At 34.3% G+C, this 22,891-nt stretch overlaps 1 protein-coding gene across 4 annotated transcripts in view; it reads right to left on the reverse strand.

Moving 5' to 3' along the window:
- Kiaa1328 (KIAA1328 ortholog) overlaps positions 1–22,891 on the reverse strand; it is a 287,886-nt gene that overhangs the window by 129,617 nt on the left and 135,378 nt on the right. For all 4 annotated transcript variants that reach the window (XR_001202191.3, XM_023566814.2, XM_003474074.5 and 1 more), the window contains exon 7: positions 7,904–8,577. Coding sequence is in view for 3 of the 4 variants with exons in the window: in XM_023566814.2 (XP_023422582.1) it covers positions 7,904–8,577 (674 nt within the window). In the remaining variant the exon portion in view is untranslated. The remainder of the gene's footprint in view (positions 1–7,903; positions 8,578–22,891) is intronic.

Here is a 22,891-nt window from a genome sequence, read left to right on the forward strand (position 1 = left end):
ACAAAGGTACTGTGATAAAAACAGCACGATATTGTAAAAAAAAAAAAAAAAAAAAAAAAAAAAAAAAAAAAAACCCAGACCAGAGAATCAGCAGAACACATTAGAAGATGCAGAAACAATTCCAGACACAATTTGCCACTTTATGTTTGACAAAGACGCGGATATCTTCTTTAATAAATGGTGCTGTAACTGGCTGTCCATATACTAAAGATTAAAATTAGATTCATGGAAAAGATTATATGTGTATAGATACACATGTGAGTATATATGTATGTGTATGTACCTACAAGATAGATAAGTATACCACTAATCTCTTAGTTCATTAAAAAGAATTTTGTGCTTTCATTGATTATTTGATCATTTTTATGCCCATATCTTGTAAGCTGAAGACAATATGCAATATATTATCTAGTGTTAATTTCTTATTATTTTGTTTTGAAATTCTATATCATCATTTTTATTCTTTTGCTGTTGTTTTCTTTCTAAAATAAAAAAATTAGATCCATATCTTTCACCATATACTAAACTAAATTCAAAATGATCAAAGATCTAAATATTAAAATAGAAACATTAAATCTGTTAGAAGTTAGAATAGGTAAAACTCTTGAAGATATTGATGTAGGAAAAGACTTTATGAATAAAACCCCAATCGCACAGGAACTGTCACAAAGAATCAATAACTGAGATCTTACATTATTAAAAAGCTTTTGCACAGCAAGAGAAATCACCAATAGACTGAAGAGACAACCTACAATGTGAGAGAAAATGTTTGTCAACTGTTCCTCAGATTTAAAGATCCAAACCAAAAATGAGCATCTGATATGAATACATACTTCTTAGATGAAGAAAGACAGGCAGAAAATAAATTATGTGAAAAACTGTTCAACATTACAGGTCATTTGAGAGATGCAATCTAAAACAACACTGAGATTCCACTTCACCTTGAAAAGAAGGAAAGAATGCCTGTTATCAAGAAATCAAGCATTAATAAATACCAGAGGGGCTACAGGGATAAAAGAACCCTTTTCCATCATTGGAAGAAATTTCCTATGATTAATCTGATGATTATGTATATGTAAAATGCACCAATAAAATCTAATTGAGGGTCAAGGATGTAGCTCAGTGGCACAGTGCCCAACTGGCAAGCACAAGACCCTGAGTTTGATTTCTGGTTAAAAGTAGATTGGAGGGGGAGAGAGGCAGAAGAGGATTGGAGGAGGTTGAAGAGGAAGAAGAGGTGGTGGAAGAGAAAAAGGAGAAAGAGGAGGAGGAAAGAAAAAAAAGAAATCTCAACTTGAATGAGAAAAGGTAACCAACAAATACTAATACCAAGATGACACAAATGTTGGAATTATCTCATAAAACTATTGCAAGATGTAATAAAATGGTTCAGTGAATATTTCTGAATATACTTGAAACAAATTTTAAAAACAGAATACTAAATGAAACAAAAAATAGCTAGGCCTGGCATTGAATGCTTGTAATCTAGCTACTAAGAAGGTTGAGGCAGAAGGACCACAAGTTTGAGGCCAACTTCAATAACTTAAAGAAAACTTTCTCAAAATAAAATGAAAGGGTCTGGGTATGTAAGTCGTTAACTACTTGGCTATCATGCACATCAATCCCTAGTGAAAGAAAGGAGGGAGGGAGGAAAAAAGAGAAAGAGAGAGAGCAAGAAAAGACATGGAAGTCATAAAAATTAACCAAATGGAATATTTACCTTCAGATAAGTGCAAAATATAAAGGAAAACACAAACTAAGAAAAATAAACTCTATCAGAGTAGCTTAACAACACAGTGGAGAGGCTATTGGAAAGAATCAGAAACTTGACCAAAATCCTAGAAAATTAAAGTTTGAATAACTAGAAGAAAAGCACTGAATAATAACCACCACAATAAAAATCAAATGAGGATATGTGAGTCCATAACAAAAGATTTTATATTTATTTGACTGGAGTCTAAGAGAAATGTAGGAGGCACAGATTGTATAAGCAAAAAAAAAAAAAAAAAAAAAAAAATTGAAAACTTTCAAATTTGGCAAAAGACATAAAATTTAAGAATCTGAACTAAGTCCATTGAACATAAATATATAGAAATCCTTAAAAACAGACATGATGGTCAAATTTCTAAAAACTAAAGTCAAAAAAACTTTAAAAGCAGCAAAAGAGAAATGATACACTGTACAAGGATAAATAATTTGAATGAAATCAGAAAACATGGCAACAGAGAGTAGTACAGATTTACAGTGCTAACAGAAAAGAACTGTCAATCCAGAACTCTACATTCAACAATAATATCCTTTTGAAGAATTCCAAAATAGAAACATATTCAGATGAATGAAATCTAAGAGACTCTGTTGTCAGAACACTTACCCTAAAAGAATGCCCAAAATGTTCATTAAACAGAAATGAAAATGAAAAAAGATGGAATCTTATAATGTTAGGAAGAAAGAATAAATAAAATAATAAAAATATAAACAATAAACTTTCTTTTCTTCTTTATTTTTCAGAATTATTTATAAGTTAATCTAAATAGTAAAAACAAACCTTATTTTCTAAACACAATAGTAAAAACAAAACTTATTTTCTGATGTGGTTCTCAGTGAACCACAAATAAGGAAGAACACAAGGACTTACAGGAAGGTAAAATTTCTACATTTAAATTAAGCTGTAAAATGTAACAATAGACTATGCTACATACATACATGTAATATTTAGAGTCAATAAAACAAATATGCCCTAAGAGACACAGTCAAAATGTAACAGACAAATTAAAATGGAATTCTAAAAAATGCTCAAATTTCTTATAAAAAGGCAAAAAAAGAAGAATGAAAAATCAGGGAAAAAAACAAAATAAAATGTCAGATTTAATTCCTAACATATATAAATTACATTAAAACTAAATGTCCAGTAACACACAGTGTCACATGCCTGTAATCTCAGCTATTCATGAGGCTAAATAAAAGGATTAAAAATTTGAGGCTTTCTTTGGTCACACACCAGAACTCTGAAAAACAACAACAAAAAAACTGTATGTCTAAACATACCAACTGAAAGACAAAAACTGGCAAAGTAAGTTAAAAAAACATGATTCAATGAAATGCTAAGAAATTCAATTTAAAATTACAACATGCAAATGACATTACCCACCTATAATCCTAGCACCCTGGAAGGCTGAGGTAGGATGACTGCAAGTTTGAGGCCAAACTTGTCAACTTAGTGAGACACTGATTCAAGAAATTAAAAAAAAGGGCCAGCAATGTACATCAATGTATTCAATCTCCAGAGCCAGGAAAAAAAAAAAAAAACACATCATAAGTATAGAGTGAAATAATCAAATATAAGTGACAATAGCTTTATCGATATCAGATAAATGAAACTGTAGAGAGAGAAAAATTGTTATGGCCAGAAAAAAAATTACATAATGATAAAAACAGTTCAATTCATCAGGAGGACATTTTAATGTTAAATGTATAAACAGCAAACAAGAGAGGTATAAATACATAAAAGGAAATTGATAGAACTGAGAATAAAATAAATGTGCCCATACTTGTAGTTGGAGCTTTTAAAACTGCTCTCTTAAGAATTAAAAGAATAAACAAGTAGAAAATCAACAAGGATATAGAACAACTCAAAGGCACTATCACGCAATAAAATTTAACTGATATTTATAGAATATTTTCCACTCTAAAACAATGAATGCACATTTTTCTTTAGCATTCATGAAATATGTATCAAGACAGAACATATACTGTATTGAATGAATAAGAAAAGATCATAAAATTTGTGAGAGACAACTGGATCATGCTTCAGAGGAAAATTTACAGTACTAAATTCTTCCTTAGAAAAGAAAAATGTCTCAAATCAATCATATAAGCTTCTAACTTAACAAATTTTATATGAGCAAGATAAAGCAAAAGCAAATAAACAGAAGGAATTAATGAAGAAATTGAAAATACAATAACAATGAAATGAAAAAATTTCATTCTTACCAACCACACCCATATAAATTTCATGACAAGAAAAATGGGTCAATTTTCCAAAAAACACAAACTTCTACAACTCACTACCAAAGAAATAATCTGCATAACCTTGTATTAAGTAAATTGAGACGGTAATTTTAAAACTCAAAAAATAAATCTCTGGTTTCAGTGAATACTACTAAACATTTAAAAAGTAACAGTTGCCAACTCACTGAATGAGGACAAAATAACCTTGATACTAAAGCCAGACAAAGATATACAATAAAGAAAATAGACTAAGATTCCTCAACAATACTGATAGAAATATCTTTAAAATATAAAAAAACTACATACTATTGCCAAGTGAGGATCACTCAAGAAATGGAAGGCTAGTTCAATATTCAAAACTCAATGTAATCTATGACTTTAGCAGGCTAAATAAGAAAAATCATATGATTATAAAAGGCATTTGACAAAATTCAATACCTAATCATGATAAAAGTTTAATATAGTCCATAACTGAAAAAAGTCAGTAAATTCGACTTCATTAATATCAAAAGCTTTTAGCAGGGTAGGGTGGTACAGGCCTGTAATCCCAGCTACTTGGGAGACAGACGCAAGAGGTTTGCAAGTTTGAAGCCAGTCTGGGTAACATAGTAAGATGCTGTATCAAAATAAAAAATTTTTAAAAAGGCAAGGAACTATAGCTCAGTGACAGAGCACTGGCCTGGCACTTACACAACCTGTTACCATCTCTAGTCCTGAAAAGAAAAAAATTATTTTGATGCCATGAAAGATCCTGTTGAGACTGAAAGAACAAACTATAAATTGGGAAAATATAATTGTGACCCACATATCTGACAAGAGCTGTCCAGAAGATATAAAGAATTCTCAAAACTCAAAAGTTAGAATACCCCAATATTCCAGTTAATATATGAGCAAAAGATACTGAAGAGCCTATTTTCTGTAAAGGATGAAAGGAGAGTAAATAAATACAGGAAAAGACATTTAATATCATTATAGCCATTAGGAAAATGCAAACTAAAACCATAATAAAAATACTATCATATACATATCAAAAGAGGCAAAATAAAAATTAGCAATAATATCAAATTCTAGAAATGATGTTGAGAAACTAGGTTTTTCATACATTTCCAGTAAGAATGTATTATGACCTAACTGTAGTAAAAGCTAAAAGCATATTTAATTTAAAGAAGCTAAATAAACACTCGTGATTTAGCAACCATATTCTTTGATTCCACATTTGGAAATGAAAACCTCAGTCCACACAAAAACTTACACAAAAATGTACACAGCAAGTTTGTTTAGAAGACAAAAAAAACTAGAAACAATCACATTTTTCATTAACAGGTGAATGGTTAAATTATGGTTAAATATGGTATTCTATATTCATCATAGAATACTAACAAGCTAAAAAAGGGTCTAGTATATGTAGCTATAAAATGGTCTAGTATATATTCTTTAACAGATCTTAAGAATTAACTGAGTGAAAAAAAGCTAAAATATGGTTTATGTAATATACAATTTAATGATATTCTCAAAATGACAAAATTACAGATGATGCCAAAGGATTAGTGGTCCCTATGGATTATGGATACTAAAGACAGAAGGAAATGGGTAGGACTATTATAAAGTAGCAGGGAAAATATCTTTGTGATGACAAAAATAATTCTGTATTTTGAATGTGGTGACTTCATAGGTCTACATGGGATAAAATGGCATATAACTATACACATATATTGTACCAATGTTAATTTACTAGTTCTGATATCATAATTGTGAATAATTTAGATTAATGGTGGAATCCAAGTAAAGGGTACATGGGACCTCTGTAGTACTTCTGTAAGCTTTCTGTGAGTTTACAATGATTTCAAAATAAGATTTGAAATATATCTATGAATATGTATAATATTTTATAATTCATGCATATATAAAACTTGCTCAAAAGCTGTTCCCCACACACTATTCTACAGAGAACAATACTTTACTATCATCATTTGGGGTTATTTCAATTATATAGTGCTACACATAAGAACACGATGCCTACTCTAAAATTATCTACTGTTTCCTGCAAGACTGTGCCTCTTTAAAGGAAACATTACATTTGATTTATTTTTTTAAATCCTAGCCACCTATGACCATTCCTCATATATTATAGGAATTCAGTAAGTATTTCTTAAAGTTTTCAAGAAAATCTACTCTAAATGGAGGATTAGAGTTAAGAATGAGGTTAATAAGAATGAGGTAACTGTCTAGAATCTGGTGACACTCTTGTTGCAGAGACTTCATTTCCGTGTACTTTAACAGCCTCTAGGTATTAGGAACAGAACCCTCTGATCATGAAGCAAGAGAAAGATCCCTTACGGCTCCAAGGAAAGTAGATATGATATGGGGGGAAAAGTCATGATGGAATTTTCAAAGAAAGAAGAATTTAAAGAATATTAGGTATGATTTTTAAGTGAAAGAAAAGTGACTCTAAAAAACACCAACAGAAAATAAATTACCATTTCTATTGTGTTTATGTGAGAGGTATATTTCTAGTAAGAATATTTACAGAGGGAAAATAGAAATTTTGACCTAGGAAGAAACTATAAGGATACACAAGGTGTAATTTAAAAATACAATGGATGTTTACTTCTTTCTCATTAGAAAAATGCACATTGTAGTAGTCCTGGAAATCCTCTCCCTCCATGTCTTTAGTTGTGCTGTCACGGCTTACTCAGTGACATACATCAATTCAAACTTTTATCTCTCACAATCATTTTAACTGGAGAGAACAGTCAAAAGTTGCATAGTTCTTGATTGTATTATTTTTACAAGCCTGCCTTTCCAGTGGATGAAAACTGGCAGTAGCATTCACTATAGTTTTCACCACATCTTGTAAAGACACTTATGAAAGAAGACATCCAGAACTGCTTCAGAAAAGCATCAAGAAAAAAAGCATCCTCAAAAGCGGTAACAGCTGTGGAATATTGTTTGAGGTAAGTGGGAATATTCTGAGGAGTATTAACAGCAATGTGTCTTTTAGTACAATAATTTTTTTTTTTGTCTTTTTCCTTTTTATCGGTACTGGGGATCGAACTCACGACTGCCTGCTTCCAAGGCAGGCACTTATGTCGCTGAGCTAAACCTCCAGCCCCAATAAATTTTTAAAATTTAAATATTCATTGTATATTTTGATCAAGTTCCGTGTAAGCACTTCCCTACAAAAACTAGCACTTTATTATTTTTTAAATGTTATACATGCCACATTTTATTGTTTAAAATACAATTGTGTCTGATTCACTAGCAGTTTTTCTGAAACTAAGCTAGCAATCTTTATGACTGCATACAAAACTATGCTGAACAATCTGAGACAAAGCAATTTAAAGCTAAGCAATTTAGTTTTTGAAACACTGATCTTAGAGAAGAATTAAGGGAAGAACAATGCACATGTGGTCAAGTCTATGAGAGCTGGTAATTAAACAGGTTATATTTCATGAAAAAATGAAATTTAGAAGATTTCCATCATTTGTTATTTTTGATATTATGTCAGCTAGACATAAATATAGAATGATAAAGCTAGTCACACTTCTCAGTTGATCCCACAACCTGAACGCTTGAGTTTTTACTTACTGCTTAACATTCTCTACAATGACATCAGAACAAAGGGCTTGGTGTAATGTTAATATAATTTAAAACATTATCTTTGAAATCCAACAAAAGTTACAGCTGATTGCTCAGAAGTAGAAATTCTAATCTAACATTGTGAAATCAAGGTAATCTTATAGATCTTACACAGAAGACAGGAATTTACTTAGTAGTCAGTGCTAGTATACAACCTGAGCAAACCAAGATCTTTCCGTAGAAGTCTTTCACAGTAATGCCTCAGACATTTTATACTGCAATTCACATACATTGTTGAAGAACAGGTAGGACTCACCAATTATAATCCAGTCGAGACTGATTAAGTTGCTGCTGTTTCAGTAGTAGCTTTGTCTCCTGCTGAGCTAGCAGATGCTGAAGGCGTTCTTTTTCAATTTCTAGCTCCATTTTTTGAAGTATCAGTTGTTGCCGTCTGTCTTCTGAGAGATGCTTTTTCACTTCGGTTTCATTGGGTTGTGGTGCTCCTTTATTGTACATGTCAGATGCCCAAGAAATCCCACAATGACTGCATGATTCTGGATGTGTCTTAGAATACTGAAAGGCCAGGTTTGTAGGATGGAGCTCATGAACATGATCTTTATTTTCAGAAAGTCTGTGATCACAGCATTGTTTAGATGGAGTAGGCTTAAGGTTTGGACATTCCTTAATCTTCAGTTCTTCTAGTGGAGCTATTTCTGTTGGTGCTGCAATCAGTGGTTTTCTCCCTGGAGATTCATAATTACATGTTGTTATTTCTCTTGGCAGCCTCTCCAGACCTCCTTTGGGTTGAGAAAGGGTTGCTGATTTCAAAGAATTATTCCCGAATGCCATAAAAGATTCTGAAGCTAAGTCCTGGTTCGCAGACTTGGGCCTTTGCTTGGTTTGACAGTAGGTTTGTGGTTTGGCTACACTCAAGTAGGAGCCATCCAATTCCACAGATGAAGACTGCAGAGCATTTTTCCTATTGGTTATCTGCAAAAATACCCCACAGTGTCACATGTCAAATAAAAGCACAGTAAAACCAATTCTTTCTTTTCATTTTTTCAGAACTTAAGAATATATATTCATTTAAAAAATACTCCTGTTCTATCTTCTTAAAATTAAACAGCATTTGCATAGCTAAACAGATGTGCTACAAAGCTTTATCCAATTGTAGGTTTAACAGTCTACACTTAAGCAAATCCATATAAGTACAAGAAAAATATAGGGTTGCGACATGATCTTTAACTAAGATCTTTGGTGATTTTAAGAATTGCAAATAATGAATATTACATAAAATCAACCTGAGATGAAGCAAATGCATTGAATTTTAATATCTAAAAATGTTTACCCTCATATACTGAACCAAGAATCCATTCAGCAGCTTTAAATACTCGTTGATTGGCCATCACACAGAATGAAATTTGATATAAAATATTTCACCTTATACTGAATAGGAGGTTAGTGCTAAAAATTTCATGAGTTTTTATAAATACCTTTATAGAACATAGGTAAAATTGCTTTGAACAAAATATAATTTTAATCAAAAGCAGATATTCAAATGCAGAATATATTTCATTTGTTCTTCAAACATAAGGGATTTTTAGTGTTCGAATGGTCTGGTAGAACTAGGGTAGAAAGGAAGCAGTAAAAATTACCACTGATAGATCAAAAGAATGAGCTTTTCCAACATCTTAGCCTTAAGTCCATTCTATCAGACTTACTAGAACTCTGTTCTACTAGAGAGTGAAGCTTAGTCCCTATCAGTCATTTTCAAACTCTAACAAATACCAGCAGAGGGCTTATTAAACATAAAATGCTAGCTTCATTCCCAAGAGATTCCACTTAGTCTGGAGCAAAGTCAGATAATTTGCATTTCTAACAAGTTCCCAGATGATGCTGATCTGGAACCACATTCTGAAAACGACAGGTCTTTGCCCTGCACTATCTCCATCTGTTGAATTGTTGGCTTTACAAGACTGAGTTGTTTTAGTTCACTCAGTTCCAAACATCATTGATTCAACAGAACAAATAAGCAGCTTTCCTTCACAATGTGTTTCAGAAATCTGTGGTATCTAAATTACAGTTTGCCCAACTGGAAATATTCTTGTATAAAACATTACTGAGTGTGCAACACATAAGCGACTTGCTCATGAAAAGTGGATACTTGGGGATGACAAAATAATAATGAAAGGAATAAATGCAGACTAAATGAAACTGGATTGATGGGGTATTCACTTCTGAAAATGCTGAGAATGAAGCCAGCCAACTATCAGATTATTCCAAAGACGGCCCACTAAAATCGTAATGGTTCCCTGTAGTTAGATCTTCAGTATGAAAAGGGGGCCACCTAGTCCAGTTATTTAACCAATAAGATGGGTTATCCAAAGATATACTAAGCCTAGAAGCTGTTATTTCTTTAGAAGTGCCCGAGTACAATATTTAATGCAGAAGCTGAAAGGAGAAAATAGTCCACTTTTGTAGAAACTTTGTTTTCCACCCTGGACTTTTTACTGAAAGATAAAAACAAGAGAAAGTAACTGGCAGACAAGAAAAACATTTAAAATATCCTTGACAGCTTCTACTTTCATCTTCCTCTCCCTTCAGGGTTTTATTTAAAGCCAGTTTACATTAACTCTTTACTTCTATTCTATTTTTTATCTCTATACAAACAAATACAGAAAGGAATCATGTAGTGAACACTAATATTAACAAAAATCCTCCTTAATCTTCTATCTATATCTACTGAAATGCGCTTCTACTTTTATGAACAATTATTTACAAGTTGAGAGAAGCTTATTTGCTCAAGGCTACAAGTAAAATATGGCATTTCCAGTAAACTAATACATAACAACTGCAATATTAGCTATTTCTTCTGTAACAAATTACCACAAGCTTTATGGCTCAAAACAACAAAAAATTATTCTCTTACAGTTTCAGAAGTCAGAAATTAGGAAACCATTTCATGGGCTAAAGTCAAGGTGTTGGCAAACTCCTTTCAGAGGCTCCAGGAGAATCACTCTCCTTGCCTTTTTCGCTTCTAGAGGCTACCTGACTTCCTTGGTTTGTGGCCTTTCCTCCACAGTGAAAATGCACTCACTGCAACTTCTGCTTCCATCATCAATCACACTGCCTTCTCCTATCTCTTCCTTATAAGTAGCATTTGAATTTTATGGGGTCCATTCAGATAAGCCAGGATAATTTCTCATCCCAAGATTCTTAATCACATCTGCAAAATCCTTTGCTCTACAAAGTCCATTGTGCCACATAATGTGACATTCACAGTTCTAGGAATTAAGATGTAGGCACATTTGTGGGAAGGGGGCACATTATTCAGTCTACCACAATGTCTTTTTAAATAAAACCAATACATAAACAGTTGAGATGGTTGTTTATTCTAGAGACACAGAATAACTGAATATTGAGATTCCTGGCAGAAGCAGAAGAAAATCATTTTACTTTGCAATATCTGAAAATGGTAAACTGATGGGACTTTAAAAAAGTGTCAGCTAATAGAGATACACAATACATTATTCCCTACTCTATGACAAAGAGGGATATTACAGTAATCTAAAGATTTTAACTGACTTTGTAAAATAATGCTAAAATATTTCCATAAGTGAGTATTAGTCATATCTAGGTAGAAGAAAGTCTTCTTCAGAGGACATGCAGTCCTGTATACTTAGCTGATGACTAGCTAGTAAGCTACTTCATAAAAATTTAATCTTATTTGACACCTGAAGAGAGACTCTAGTTGACATTAATCTTTCCTGTTATGAACTTCTATAGTACTTAATGTCAAGACAAATATGTAACAGTGCTATCTTCTACTTTGTATGGTTAAGGTTTGTATAGAATAACTGTACTTTAAAAATGACAACTAAACTTATAAAAATCTAGAAACTTAATCAAGTATTTTACATATTTTAATATATGTGTTATATAATAGAAAAAGTATATGCACTGCTTTATATTCTGATTTTTGTTTCTTAACATTACTTACATATGTGCATTTTTACACCTACTTTATATATCTTACACGAGTGATACTGATTATTAAATTACTCATAGATATTTGGAATATTTCTAAAATTCATTTTTATTTAACTTTTTATGCTTTTGAGAGATAATGATTAATCATTTTGATATCTGCTTTGCTCAAAGAAAACACTGCTTTTGAAAAGATGTTTGGTGCAGGTGATAGGCTCAAGCCAAAGCTGATAAGAAAACAAGACATTCATTTTGCAAATACAAGACACTAACTTCTACCAACAACCTGGTGAGTTTGAAAGAGAATCCTGAGCTTCCAGATAAGAATGTAGCCCCACTGATATCTAGAGAGCAGCACTATCAAAACTGAGCAGAGGACCCAACTAAGTTGAGCCCAGACTCATGGCCTATAGAAACTGTGAGATAATAAATGTGTGTTGTTTTAAATTGCTAAACTTGTGGGAATTTGTTACATACTAACATAAAATATAGCATATTACTCAACTTGTCTAAACCTCAGGCTCCTCATTAGTAAACTTAACATGGAGGTGTTGAAAAGAAGAACCGTATCAAAACTGAATGTAGAGGTTAGTTTGATGTAAGTGCCATTTTATAGAGGCCCAATTTAAAAAATGAAAAAAAATACTCAAATCTTTATTCAAATGTCTTTCAAGGACATTGTATGGAGATTAGGAGAGGGAGAGGGAGAGAGGGACAGAGGCAGTGAGGGAGGGATGGGGGGAGAGAGATAGATTAGATTCCTCAAAGAAAATCAAACATTTTATCTCCACCCTATCTTTTAACAAGAACAAGTTCAGTTACTATCTTAACTTTTTTCAGATGGCAAAACCAAGCTTTATTTTGGAATAAAACAAGTGAATTGGTTTTTGGTGGAGGGCGTGGGAAAGAAGGGGTACTCCAGGCAGTAGATTCCCCCCAAGGGTGGGCTGAGGGCGAGGGCTGAGCCTCAGGTGGGTCTCTTGCTCCCATATGAGGCTGTCTCCCTCCAGGCTCTGGGGCAGCCTAGGGAGGGCTGTCGGCTGGGAAAGGCTTCTGTGGTTCATTCACATGGGCAGGACATCGGAGGTCTCAGACATCAGCTTCCCATCATGGGTCTCGATCTTCTTCACAACCACAGCAGACTTGGTGCGGGTGAAGCTAAGGCTTACTATCTTAACTTTGATAAAGTATTTAAACTGGGATTTGCAAGTCAGGTCAATGCTGAATTGCTTAAGATAACAAGTTCTTCTTCACTTTCTCCTCCATACAAAAGATACCACTCTTACAGCAATATCTTGCATTGCTTGTTAGAGTTGTTGTCCTGATTAAATGAGCTAACTTAAAAAGAGTGTTAGGATCATGCCTAATATAAAGTCAGTATTCAAAAAATGTTTCTCATTGTTATTATAGTATTCTTGTCATTGATTTCTTTGCCTCAACAACTTTTGAAGGCTGGGGCTATATTTATCTCTCTGTATAGGTAAGTTTTGCGCATAGTACATTCACAACAAGCATGGGCTGACTGTACCAGCTTAGCAGAAAATTCAGGTTAATTTCTGGGGCATGACAATTGAAGAAAAGAAAATTACGATGTGTGAATAGTCTGAATCACGTAAGAAAACAAGGGAGGAAAAATAATAATTCAAAAAACAACTGTCTGTTAGAGTCTAAATATAACCTTAGTTGTCCAATGGCTCCAAGCTCAAACTTTCCACTACTCAAACAGCAAAGTGTGAAAAACCATCTGCTCACTGATCATTACTTCGCTAGATAGTTAAACCAAAAATCTGACTTGAAAAACCTGTGTGGGCCACATGTTGCATCTTGCCCAGGACACAAAGTGGTGACTGTTCAGTCTAAGTGTGGCTCTCACCTAGACAACACATAGTGCTTATGTTACTGCATTAAAACATTCCTGCCTTTTTTTCTCTTTATTTGTATAAAATATCACACCCATGACTCCAAAGAATGTTAGTGACACAAATAGTAAAGCTAGGAGGAAAATTGTGAGAACCACCATAGAGTTAAAGAAAGGAATTATTCCAAAATTTGTTGACATCCTGGAAAAATGAATTTATAATTTTTAGGACCCAGAACAATTATTTGGTTTTCCTAAAAATATGTTCAACTCTCTAACTTTCTGGTGTTCAAATATGAATTTGGAATGAATTGAGCTTGACAACCAAGTAATTAAGCTATTTTATTAGTGGAGTGGAGGGCAGATACTGACTTGGAGACACATGAAAAAAACAATGGGTCTGAAAGAAACATATGGCTTTTGGGGGCTACTCCATGCCTTCTGTATGATATCTACAAACACAACTTCTTTTAGATAAGGCTTAAATGAACAAAAAGTCCTAAATACTACCACTGGTATGGGAATTTAATATGAAAATTTCAGATATGTAACAATAACATAGAAACCACAGTTTTTTAAGTGTAACAAATAAAATACACAGATATTATGTGTGTGGCTTAATGATGCATACATTAGGCATAACCATCATCCAGATCAAGTTCCCCATTAATTAATACCACCTTATAGAAATTCCCCTTATAGTTAATACCACTTTAATATCACCATCAGTCTGAATTATATAACCACACTTATTTTGCCTTGTAAACTTCATATAAATGTATGCTACACTTTTGTGCCTGGTTCCTTTAGTTCAATATACTTTTTGGGCTGTTTCTATGTTGCCTTATCAATATTTACTTTTTTCTCCCTACATGACTATATCACTGAGTTGTTATAAAACTTGTTTTGCATGGATATTAGAATGTTGCTGGTGTAGGGTTTGTTGTTTTGGTTTTTAAGTCCTGGGGATTGAGCTAAGGTTGCTCTATCACTGAGCTACATCTCCAATCCCTTTTATTTTTTATTTTATGACAGTGTCTTGCTAAGGTGCCCGTAAAGGACTTGCAATTCTCCTGCCTCAGCCTCCCTCAGGGCTGGAATTACAGGAATGAACTATCAAATCCAGCTTAGTGTAGGACAATAATGAATAAAGCTTCTATGATCTTATTCAAGTCTTTTTTAGACACGTTTACTTCTTTTTGCAACAGGACAAGATATGTTTATTAGAAACTGACAAAAGTTTTTTCTTTTCTTTTTTTTTTGTCTTTTTCCTTTTTATCGGTACCGGGGATCAAACTCACGACTGCCTGCTTGCAAGGCAGGCGCTTATGCCACTGAGCTAAATCCCCAGCCCCTGACAAAAGTTTTCTAAAATGGTCATTCTATTTTACATCGCACCAGCAAACTATAAGTCCTAGTTGTTCCATTTCTCACTAACACTTAAAAGTATTTTTATTTTCAGCCATTCTGTTATATAGTAAAATCTCACTGTATTCTTATTTTATATTTATCTTAAATGTTTTGACATGAAACAACTTTTGTTATGCTAGTTGGTCATTTGGATTTTCTTTTGTCAAGAGCTTGATGAATCAAACTTTTAACTCAAATTTTAAAAGACCAAAGACCGAAAATTAAAAATGGAGGCCAAAGATGAACTTCATGCAAACTATATCTGAAGAGAAAATTTGGCTCTCAGAGGTCACCTGCACTGACCAGTGTGTGTTCACTTAGGTTATTATTAACTGCAGTATACTAAATGTTTTATATATTCAACGTATAACTTTACAATAGCTCTGTAGGTAGCTATTATAAGTGCCATTTTACAGATGAGAAAGTTCACAAACAGAAACTTCCCAGTTCATGTCAATACTACATGTGGGACATGGGAATATGTCTCTATCTAAATCCTAGTCTTCAATTAATATTATACTACTGATTTTTAAAATTTTTTAATATAGTAAATACAGAAAAATGCACAAAACAGATGTGTAATACCTCATTGTTTCTCTGGTGTGAGAAATCAAAAGTATAAGGAAAAAGTGTATAATAGGCATGGTGAAATAGAAAATGTTCCAATGTGGAGGTAAACAAGGGAGGGGCAAGGAAGAAAGGAAAGAAGGGAAAAGTTGTTTAAAAAATGACAAAAAAGGGAATACACAGAAACAAAGTTTTTGTAAATGGAGAGGGGAAGACAGATTCAAGAGTGGACAGGGGAATGGGAAAAAAGAATTAAGTGATATAATGTACATGTACAAATTTTCTATGATGTATGTGACCATTATGTATATCTAAAATGTATCAATAAAATCTGATTTTAAAATGTGCAAAATATGACCAGCTCAGTAAGTAATCACAAGTCAATATCCATATAATTATTAACTAAGAAATAAAAAAATACTTGTAGAGAAAAGACTTTTCATAGCCTCTGTACTTCTCCTGTTAAAGGGAATAATTATTCTGACTCTGATGGGATTAACTTCTTTGCATTAATCCTTCCTTACTTAACTATATGTTGTATAGTTCAGTTTTACTTGTTCAATTTTAAGTATAAATGAAAAAATACACTGCATATTCTTTTGTGGCTAGCTTCTCACACCCAACATTGTATCTATTAAATTTATCTATATGCTACATATAGCTGTAATTAATTTATTTTTTTAACTATACAGCAAAAGTCAGAAAACTTTCTGTAAAGATTCAGACAGTAAACATTTTAGTTTTTGCAAGCCATACACACAGTGTTATAGCTACTTAGCTCTGCTTTTGTGGTACAAAAGCAATAGATAATACATAAAAGAATGTGTATAGCTGTGTTCCAGTGAAACCTTATTTATGAACACTGAAATCTAAATTTCATGGAATTTTCTCATTCTTCTAACCATTTAATAATACAAAAATCATTCTTAGCTTATAGGTTCTACAAAATCATGCAGCTTGATTTGGCTTATAGACTATAAACTGAACTTGACCACATCGAGTATTTTTCCAATTAAAGAATTCTACAATACTAAGATATGCTTGAAACCCAGTAATAAAACTAAACAATATGCTCTGACATGTGCTATTTATATAGTTTCTATGTAGTTAAAAGGAGCATAATACAGTGCTTAGTCAGAAATTAAAAGAATGGTATTTATTAAAAAAGCATGCAGAGGAAATTCCAACCAAGGAAAAACTATGTGAATTTCAAAAAGTTTAGACTATCTATAAATTACAATAGATAAAACAGTGGAGTTCACAGTGCTAGCATATTAGGACCTGTCTTACACTTGATTATTACAAGTGACTTGTGATGATGAAATTCTTGACATGGAAAGTTAATGTGTTTCACAGCACAGAAGTCAGAAAAGAGGAAATGCTCATATTTATGGCTTATGACAGAGTTAGAGAAAAAAGTCCTTTAACTTGCATAGACAATAGACTGACTAGACGAAAAATATCTCCAAGAAAAGAACAAGTTTTAAAAATATGTATGAGATGTCAGTCTTGGGCTGCAGGGAGGAGAACAAGAAGCCAGCCCCTTCCTGTGAGCCAGCACCAGAATTGGGCAGTCAAGACGGCAGGAAGTCAACCCCTTCCTGTGAGCCAGCACCAGTTGTAGGCCACCAGGAGAACAAGAAGTCAGCCTCTTCCTATGAGCCAGTGCCAGTCACCAGCTGTAGAGAAGAGAACAATAAGCCAGTTCCATCCTCTGAGTTGGCTGGTACATGGGCTGGGAGACAAGAAAAAGCCAAGGTCCAACATGACCCCCCACCCATAAGCAGCCTACTGTTTTAAAGTCCTGTACTGTTTTCATTGTTTTGTTTTGATTGGTTGTATTCTGTCCTGTTTTGTTTGATTTTATTATGTCTGGTTATGTGGGCAGCTATTTTGAAGATAACAAGAGGCATTATGGAAGCCATTATTGATTTCCTATTATCTGGTTTTGCAATCTTGTATCACATTCACTGTTTTGTTTAGAATGGCTTTATTCCAATTTTTACACTTTTTTTTTCCTTTTCTCTTTTTATTGGTATCGGGGATTGAACTCACAACCGCCTGCTTGCAAGGCAGGTGCTTATGCCGCTGAACTAAATCCCCAGCCCCTCTTTATTCCATTTTATTTTGCTTGGTTTTATTCTCTTAAAAAAGTATGTATGAAAGACTACATCTTGCTAGTTCACTGAATTGCCCAGGCTGGGATGAGACTTGCAACCAGAATGCTGGGATTATAGGCATGTGTACCACATGTAGCACACAAACTTTTAGAAATTGTTTTTATATGGGTCTAGCTAATCTCTCTGCTATAGAATCATATGAGGAGAAGTAGATTAAACTTAGTACTATTTCTTGCAACACATTGTATCGCAATTCCATTTCTTGTTACTAAGACAAAATATCTAGTATCCATAGTTGAAGGAGGAAAGATTTATTACAGCTCACAGTTGACAGAGCTTTCAGTCTATAGGCAATAAGCTCCAAGGTAGAATGGCATGGCAAGAAGGACATCACAGAGGAGAAACAGTTTATACTGGACAGAAAGCAACAAAGTAGTGAGGAAGTAAAGAAGTACGGCAGAAAATGAAAGCAATAAGTGACAACAGCAGCATTCTTTCTGTCTCATATCCCTTCCATATCCATCATGAAGGTTGGGTCTTAGTTTTCTCATTGTTGAGACAAAATATCTGACACCCAAAGTTAGAGGAGGAAAGGTTTATTTGGCTCACAGTTTGTAAACGTTTTAGCTCATAATCAGTTGGCTCCAAGGTAGGGTGGCATGTGGCAGAGGGGCAACAGTTCATGGTGGTGGAAGACAACAAAAGGAACAAAAGGAATACAAAGGAATGGAACCAAAGGAAGTCTAAAACCCATCAGGGCAAACAGTAAACCCTGTAGTTCCATGTGCAGCATCTGAGGCAATGTGTGGCAAAATGTGAACTCTAAGGGGCTCAGGTGACTCCACCTCTATGGCACTGCCAGTGGTTGCAGCTCCCATGACTTCTCTCTGGGGCTGGCTCTGCTCCTTTCTTGCAGTTTTCCTCACACAATCTATGTTCCTGGCTTCTTCAAAGTTCTGGGATCCCACTGCACCTTTGGCTTTACACTTGCAGCTTCATACACTGCCCTATCAGGGCCACACTGCATGGCCTCCCAGTCCTTCTTCTGAAATGTGGGTGGAAGCCTTCCTGATTCCTCAACTCTTGCACTCTACATGTACTAAAACCATCACCACCTGGATGATGCCAACGTCTGTTGTCAGAAGGAGCAATAGCTTGGTTTCCTTCTCCCTTGGCTACAGAGGCCAATTTCCTATGAACCAAATTACAAGGAACAAGTTCCCTAGGCCACTGCCATCCTAGAACACAGGGCTCTGGGGCTTTCATCTTAAAGCAAAATCTTTCACTTCTGCAATTTTCAGGCTGTGAAAGTGCTGCTCCCAGATCATCTTTTCTATTCTCTTGTTCCTTCTCAGCAATTGAGATCTCCTGTGGTCTGTCTTTGCAGTCCACAGCTTTACTGGGGCTTCCTTTCTGTCCAAACTCAAAATGTTTTAAATTCGGTTGGGCTCTTTGCTCTTGAATCTCAACATAAATCTGGCTTAAAGCTTCCAGCAATAGTCACGACACTGCCTCAATATTAGATTGCCTTGGTTCCTTCTGAAAAATTAGTCTGCTGTTCTTAATCTCAGTCCCAGGCAAAGTCTTTGGACACGAGCAAACTGCAGACAAATTTTATTCCAAAGCATACCACACATCATCGGAGTGCAAAAGTCAATATAGCACTTCCCAGCCTAAACCTTCTGAGCCTGGTCTTTACTGGAAGCATTTTTATCAGCATTCTGGCTTTTGGATTTCTGACTAAACTCTCCCATCAAGTACAGCCTAACATGTTTTACTTTTTTAGGTGGCATTTCCAAATCTTTTCTCCCTTAACTTTGGGCATTGGTTATTTTATCTCAATAAGGAGAAAAGTAACTAAAACTGGTGGGCAGAACTCACACCCAAGCTGGAGTACTCTCAATCCCACCTAAAACTATGCCAAAACAATCATTTAGCAATCATATAACCTTGATCTAAGCATCATACACTTAATTCCAGCATCACACACTAGACCCAGTCACCTCTGAAAAGCACCACCTATGATTGCATGAGGTTTTGGGGGGACCTCCAGACACAAGCTATAGTTAAGTCATGCTATCTCTAGATGCACAGGAAGTAATTACTTCTAATGCTTTTATGGATCGCTATCCATATGATTTGTCAACATTATCAATGGGTCTTATTGGTATTCATTTTTCTGATGGTAAATAATAATTTTCCAATCCTGGCAAGTAACCTACTAACAATCCTCTTTTTTCCATTCACAGCTTACTGAAAATGAAAATCTATGTTCTGAATTTTATCAAGAAGTCAATAGTCCAATACCTAGATAAATATATGTAAACCTAAGACACTATGTGTAGGCCAGGTTATGTCCAGATCATTTGGAGTTAATCTAGAATAAGACACAAAATAACACGCTGCATTTTTAACATTGGGCACACATAGACCAGTTGTCAAACTGAGAAAATATACATATAACAGCTGCACTATGTAGTTTGCCAAAGTCTAATCCCAAATAAATGTTCATTCTCTCTAGTGCAATTAACTCTCCTATACTGACAGATTTTGCTAGAAGATCATCAAGGTAGATTACCTTCCAGCATTATGAACTAAATACTTACAGGTGTTGTATCATCAGTTATAACTTACAAACTTTTGCATTTAGCAAGACAGCGAGGCATATGAATCATCTAATTTATGAATTATTTATAAGAAATTCACAGCATGCTCCTGGCGTCATCCATGGCCTTTTCCAGGTCATATGACACCAATTAGAGCTGAATTTTAAATTATTCAATAACCTGAATTCTCTTGTCATTTAACATATAGATATCAAGGCAGTAAACAAGTTAAATCTAATGGGCCCTAGAGGTTTAAGTTCCTCCACAGCTCAGCAGCTAAAGCTGTAGGCCATCAGCAAAAGAGAAAAATAACAGGATGCAGCAGTCAAACACAAGCTCTAATAACTTATTCTAGTTCCCAGAGGAACTGCAGAACAACTTAGGAATATTGAGTCTAAGAGACATTAAAGTCAATAATTATGAAGTTTAGAAGAATACAGCAATACAGAAGACAAATCGTAATATGTAAACGGCAGTTACCCACAGATAACAGAGGCCATTCCAGGTCCCCAGGATATGTACACAATAGATTTTCCAACATTTTTAACAACAACTACTGTACTTAGAAAAGGCTAAACTTCATATTACTTAATGATTACAATCTTTAGCAGAATTGGAATTTGTTGAGTTGCTATTATAATAATTGACAGTATATGAAAGTTGAGGTCCAAAGGCTATGAGTAAATTTCCAGTAGGAATTCTTATTATTTCTGTCATATCAGGAAAGCTACTTTTCCTCTGTTAAGTAGTTTAGCCCTTTGTAAAGAAAGGGACTGGGCTTGGTGATCTCTGCAGGTGATATATTTAAGAATCAAAAAATCCAGGGATTGGGCTGTTGTACTCCAAAGAACAAGAGAACAGAAAAAGAGCTGGATGAGAAATCATACCGTAAATTAGTATACCAATTCAGCTGTCAACTAACAGACCTACAACCAAGTAATTCAATGTCCATTGCTTCTATTTCCATAGCAAATTCTGTGTTTTAACTCTGTTACTGTCTTATGTGACTCATACACTCAAAGAACTTAATCATCTTTGTTTATACAGCTTGGCACTAAAACTAAAATATACATAATTAAAGATCAAATAAGATAAGTAAAAAGTTGTAGTTATAGTCTAAATAATTTGATGGAATTAAAAAGTGTCAAATATTCACTGCGGAAATATATAACAATATTCCTGACTCAAATTGTTTTCAGACAGATGATTACAACTGCAAAAAATGTAAAAGGAGCAACTTTGTAAAAGTATGAAAGGAAACAAGCATACAGCCATTTTTATTATGTAATGAAGACTGTAAAAGTGGTAAAATAATTTTATAGCAAAAATTTAGACATAGGGCAAAGACAAGGTAACACCTATAGAAACAGTGAGAACAGTCTCCAGAAATATAAAACAAAACATTGCAAGAATGAACTCAATTAGAGCTGATATTCAATTAGAATGTGGACAAGAAAATGATTTCTAAGAGGTTACACCAATTTTTTTGTGGCATCCTGTTAATGTTGTTTGTAGAGAGTATCCCTGGGCTTGCAACAGCACTCCCAGGATTGTTCAACCATCTCTCTCATCTTTCGTCAGTAACAATCAGGTTCCAGAACTGTTGTAAGAATCACATACAGACAGATATTCTAATGTAGTTCTTTTTATATGAAGCAAATTTTATGAGTAAACATCAAATGAAGGAAAGCTTTAACACAAAGTAACTAGGACAGTTTCTAGAAAATAAAAAGGTAACAGGTACCTGAATATGACTGCCTTACAGGGAGATCAAAATTTACACTGCATTTATGTTACTGGATGAGAGGAAAAGCATTTCTGTTATAATTTTGAGACTAACCAGTGAGATGAAACTCTGCAAAAACAGTATTTAAGAAATACCAAGAAGTATAACCAATAGCCTAACAATAGAAAAATAGGAGAAATGGAAAAATCTGTTTATTATAATAAGCCTTAGTTACCTTTTTGTTGCTGGGCCAAAATACCTGACACCTACAAGTCAAAAAAGGAAGGTTTACTTTAGTTCATTTTGTAGAGGTTTCAGTTCATAGTTGGCTGGATCCAAGGCAGGGCGGCATGACACAGGGGCATGGCACAGGAAGGGATATCCCTCCTTCCCCCCCGGATCCCTACCCTTTGAGGCCACAACCACAGTGACATACCTCTTCCCACCAGGTTCCATCTCCCAACATCACACCCAGAATTACACTGAAACAATCAGTGGACTAATCCAGTATCATATACCCATGATTCAGTGTGGTACACTCATGACTCAGTCACTCCCAAAAGCTCCAGCTATGAACATTTGAGGCTTTGAGGGGACATCTACATATAAGCAATAGCATGGAGACTTGCCAAAGTGAATCAAAGTCTTATTAAACAGCAGAGTCTTCCTTAATTTTCTATATTCTTTTCCCCATGTAAGTAGCTGAAGATTAGGAATGCCAGAGAGTCTAGTGACAAGCATTTTTTTTTTTTTTCTTTTTCCTTTTTATCGGTACCGGGGATCGAACTCACGACTGCCTGCTTGCAAGGCAGGTGCTTATGTCACTGAGCTAAATCCCCAGCCTGTGACAAGCATTTTTGAAAGCATTTCTAGAATTTAGAGTAGGCCGTTCTTAGAGACAGGATTGTATACAATTATTTCTCCTTTATTCAAGCCCAAATTTTGATTTTTAAAAATTTAGGAATATCAGAGTTCATTGTAAAAACCCAAGAGATTTCATTTTCAGAAATGAAACAAACAAACAAATCCA

The sequence above is a fragment of the Cavia porcellus genome, unplaced genomic scaffold (genome assembly GCF_034190915.1).
Source record: "Cavia porcellus strain 051 isolate PalLab524CR breed Dunkin Hartley unplaced genomic scaffold, mCavPor4.1 scaffold_20, whole genome shotgun sequence".
Taxonomy (NCBI): domain Eukaryota; kingdom Metazoa; phylum Chordata; class Mammalia; order Rodentia; family Caviidae; genus Cavia; species Cavia porcellus.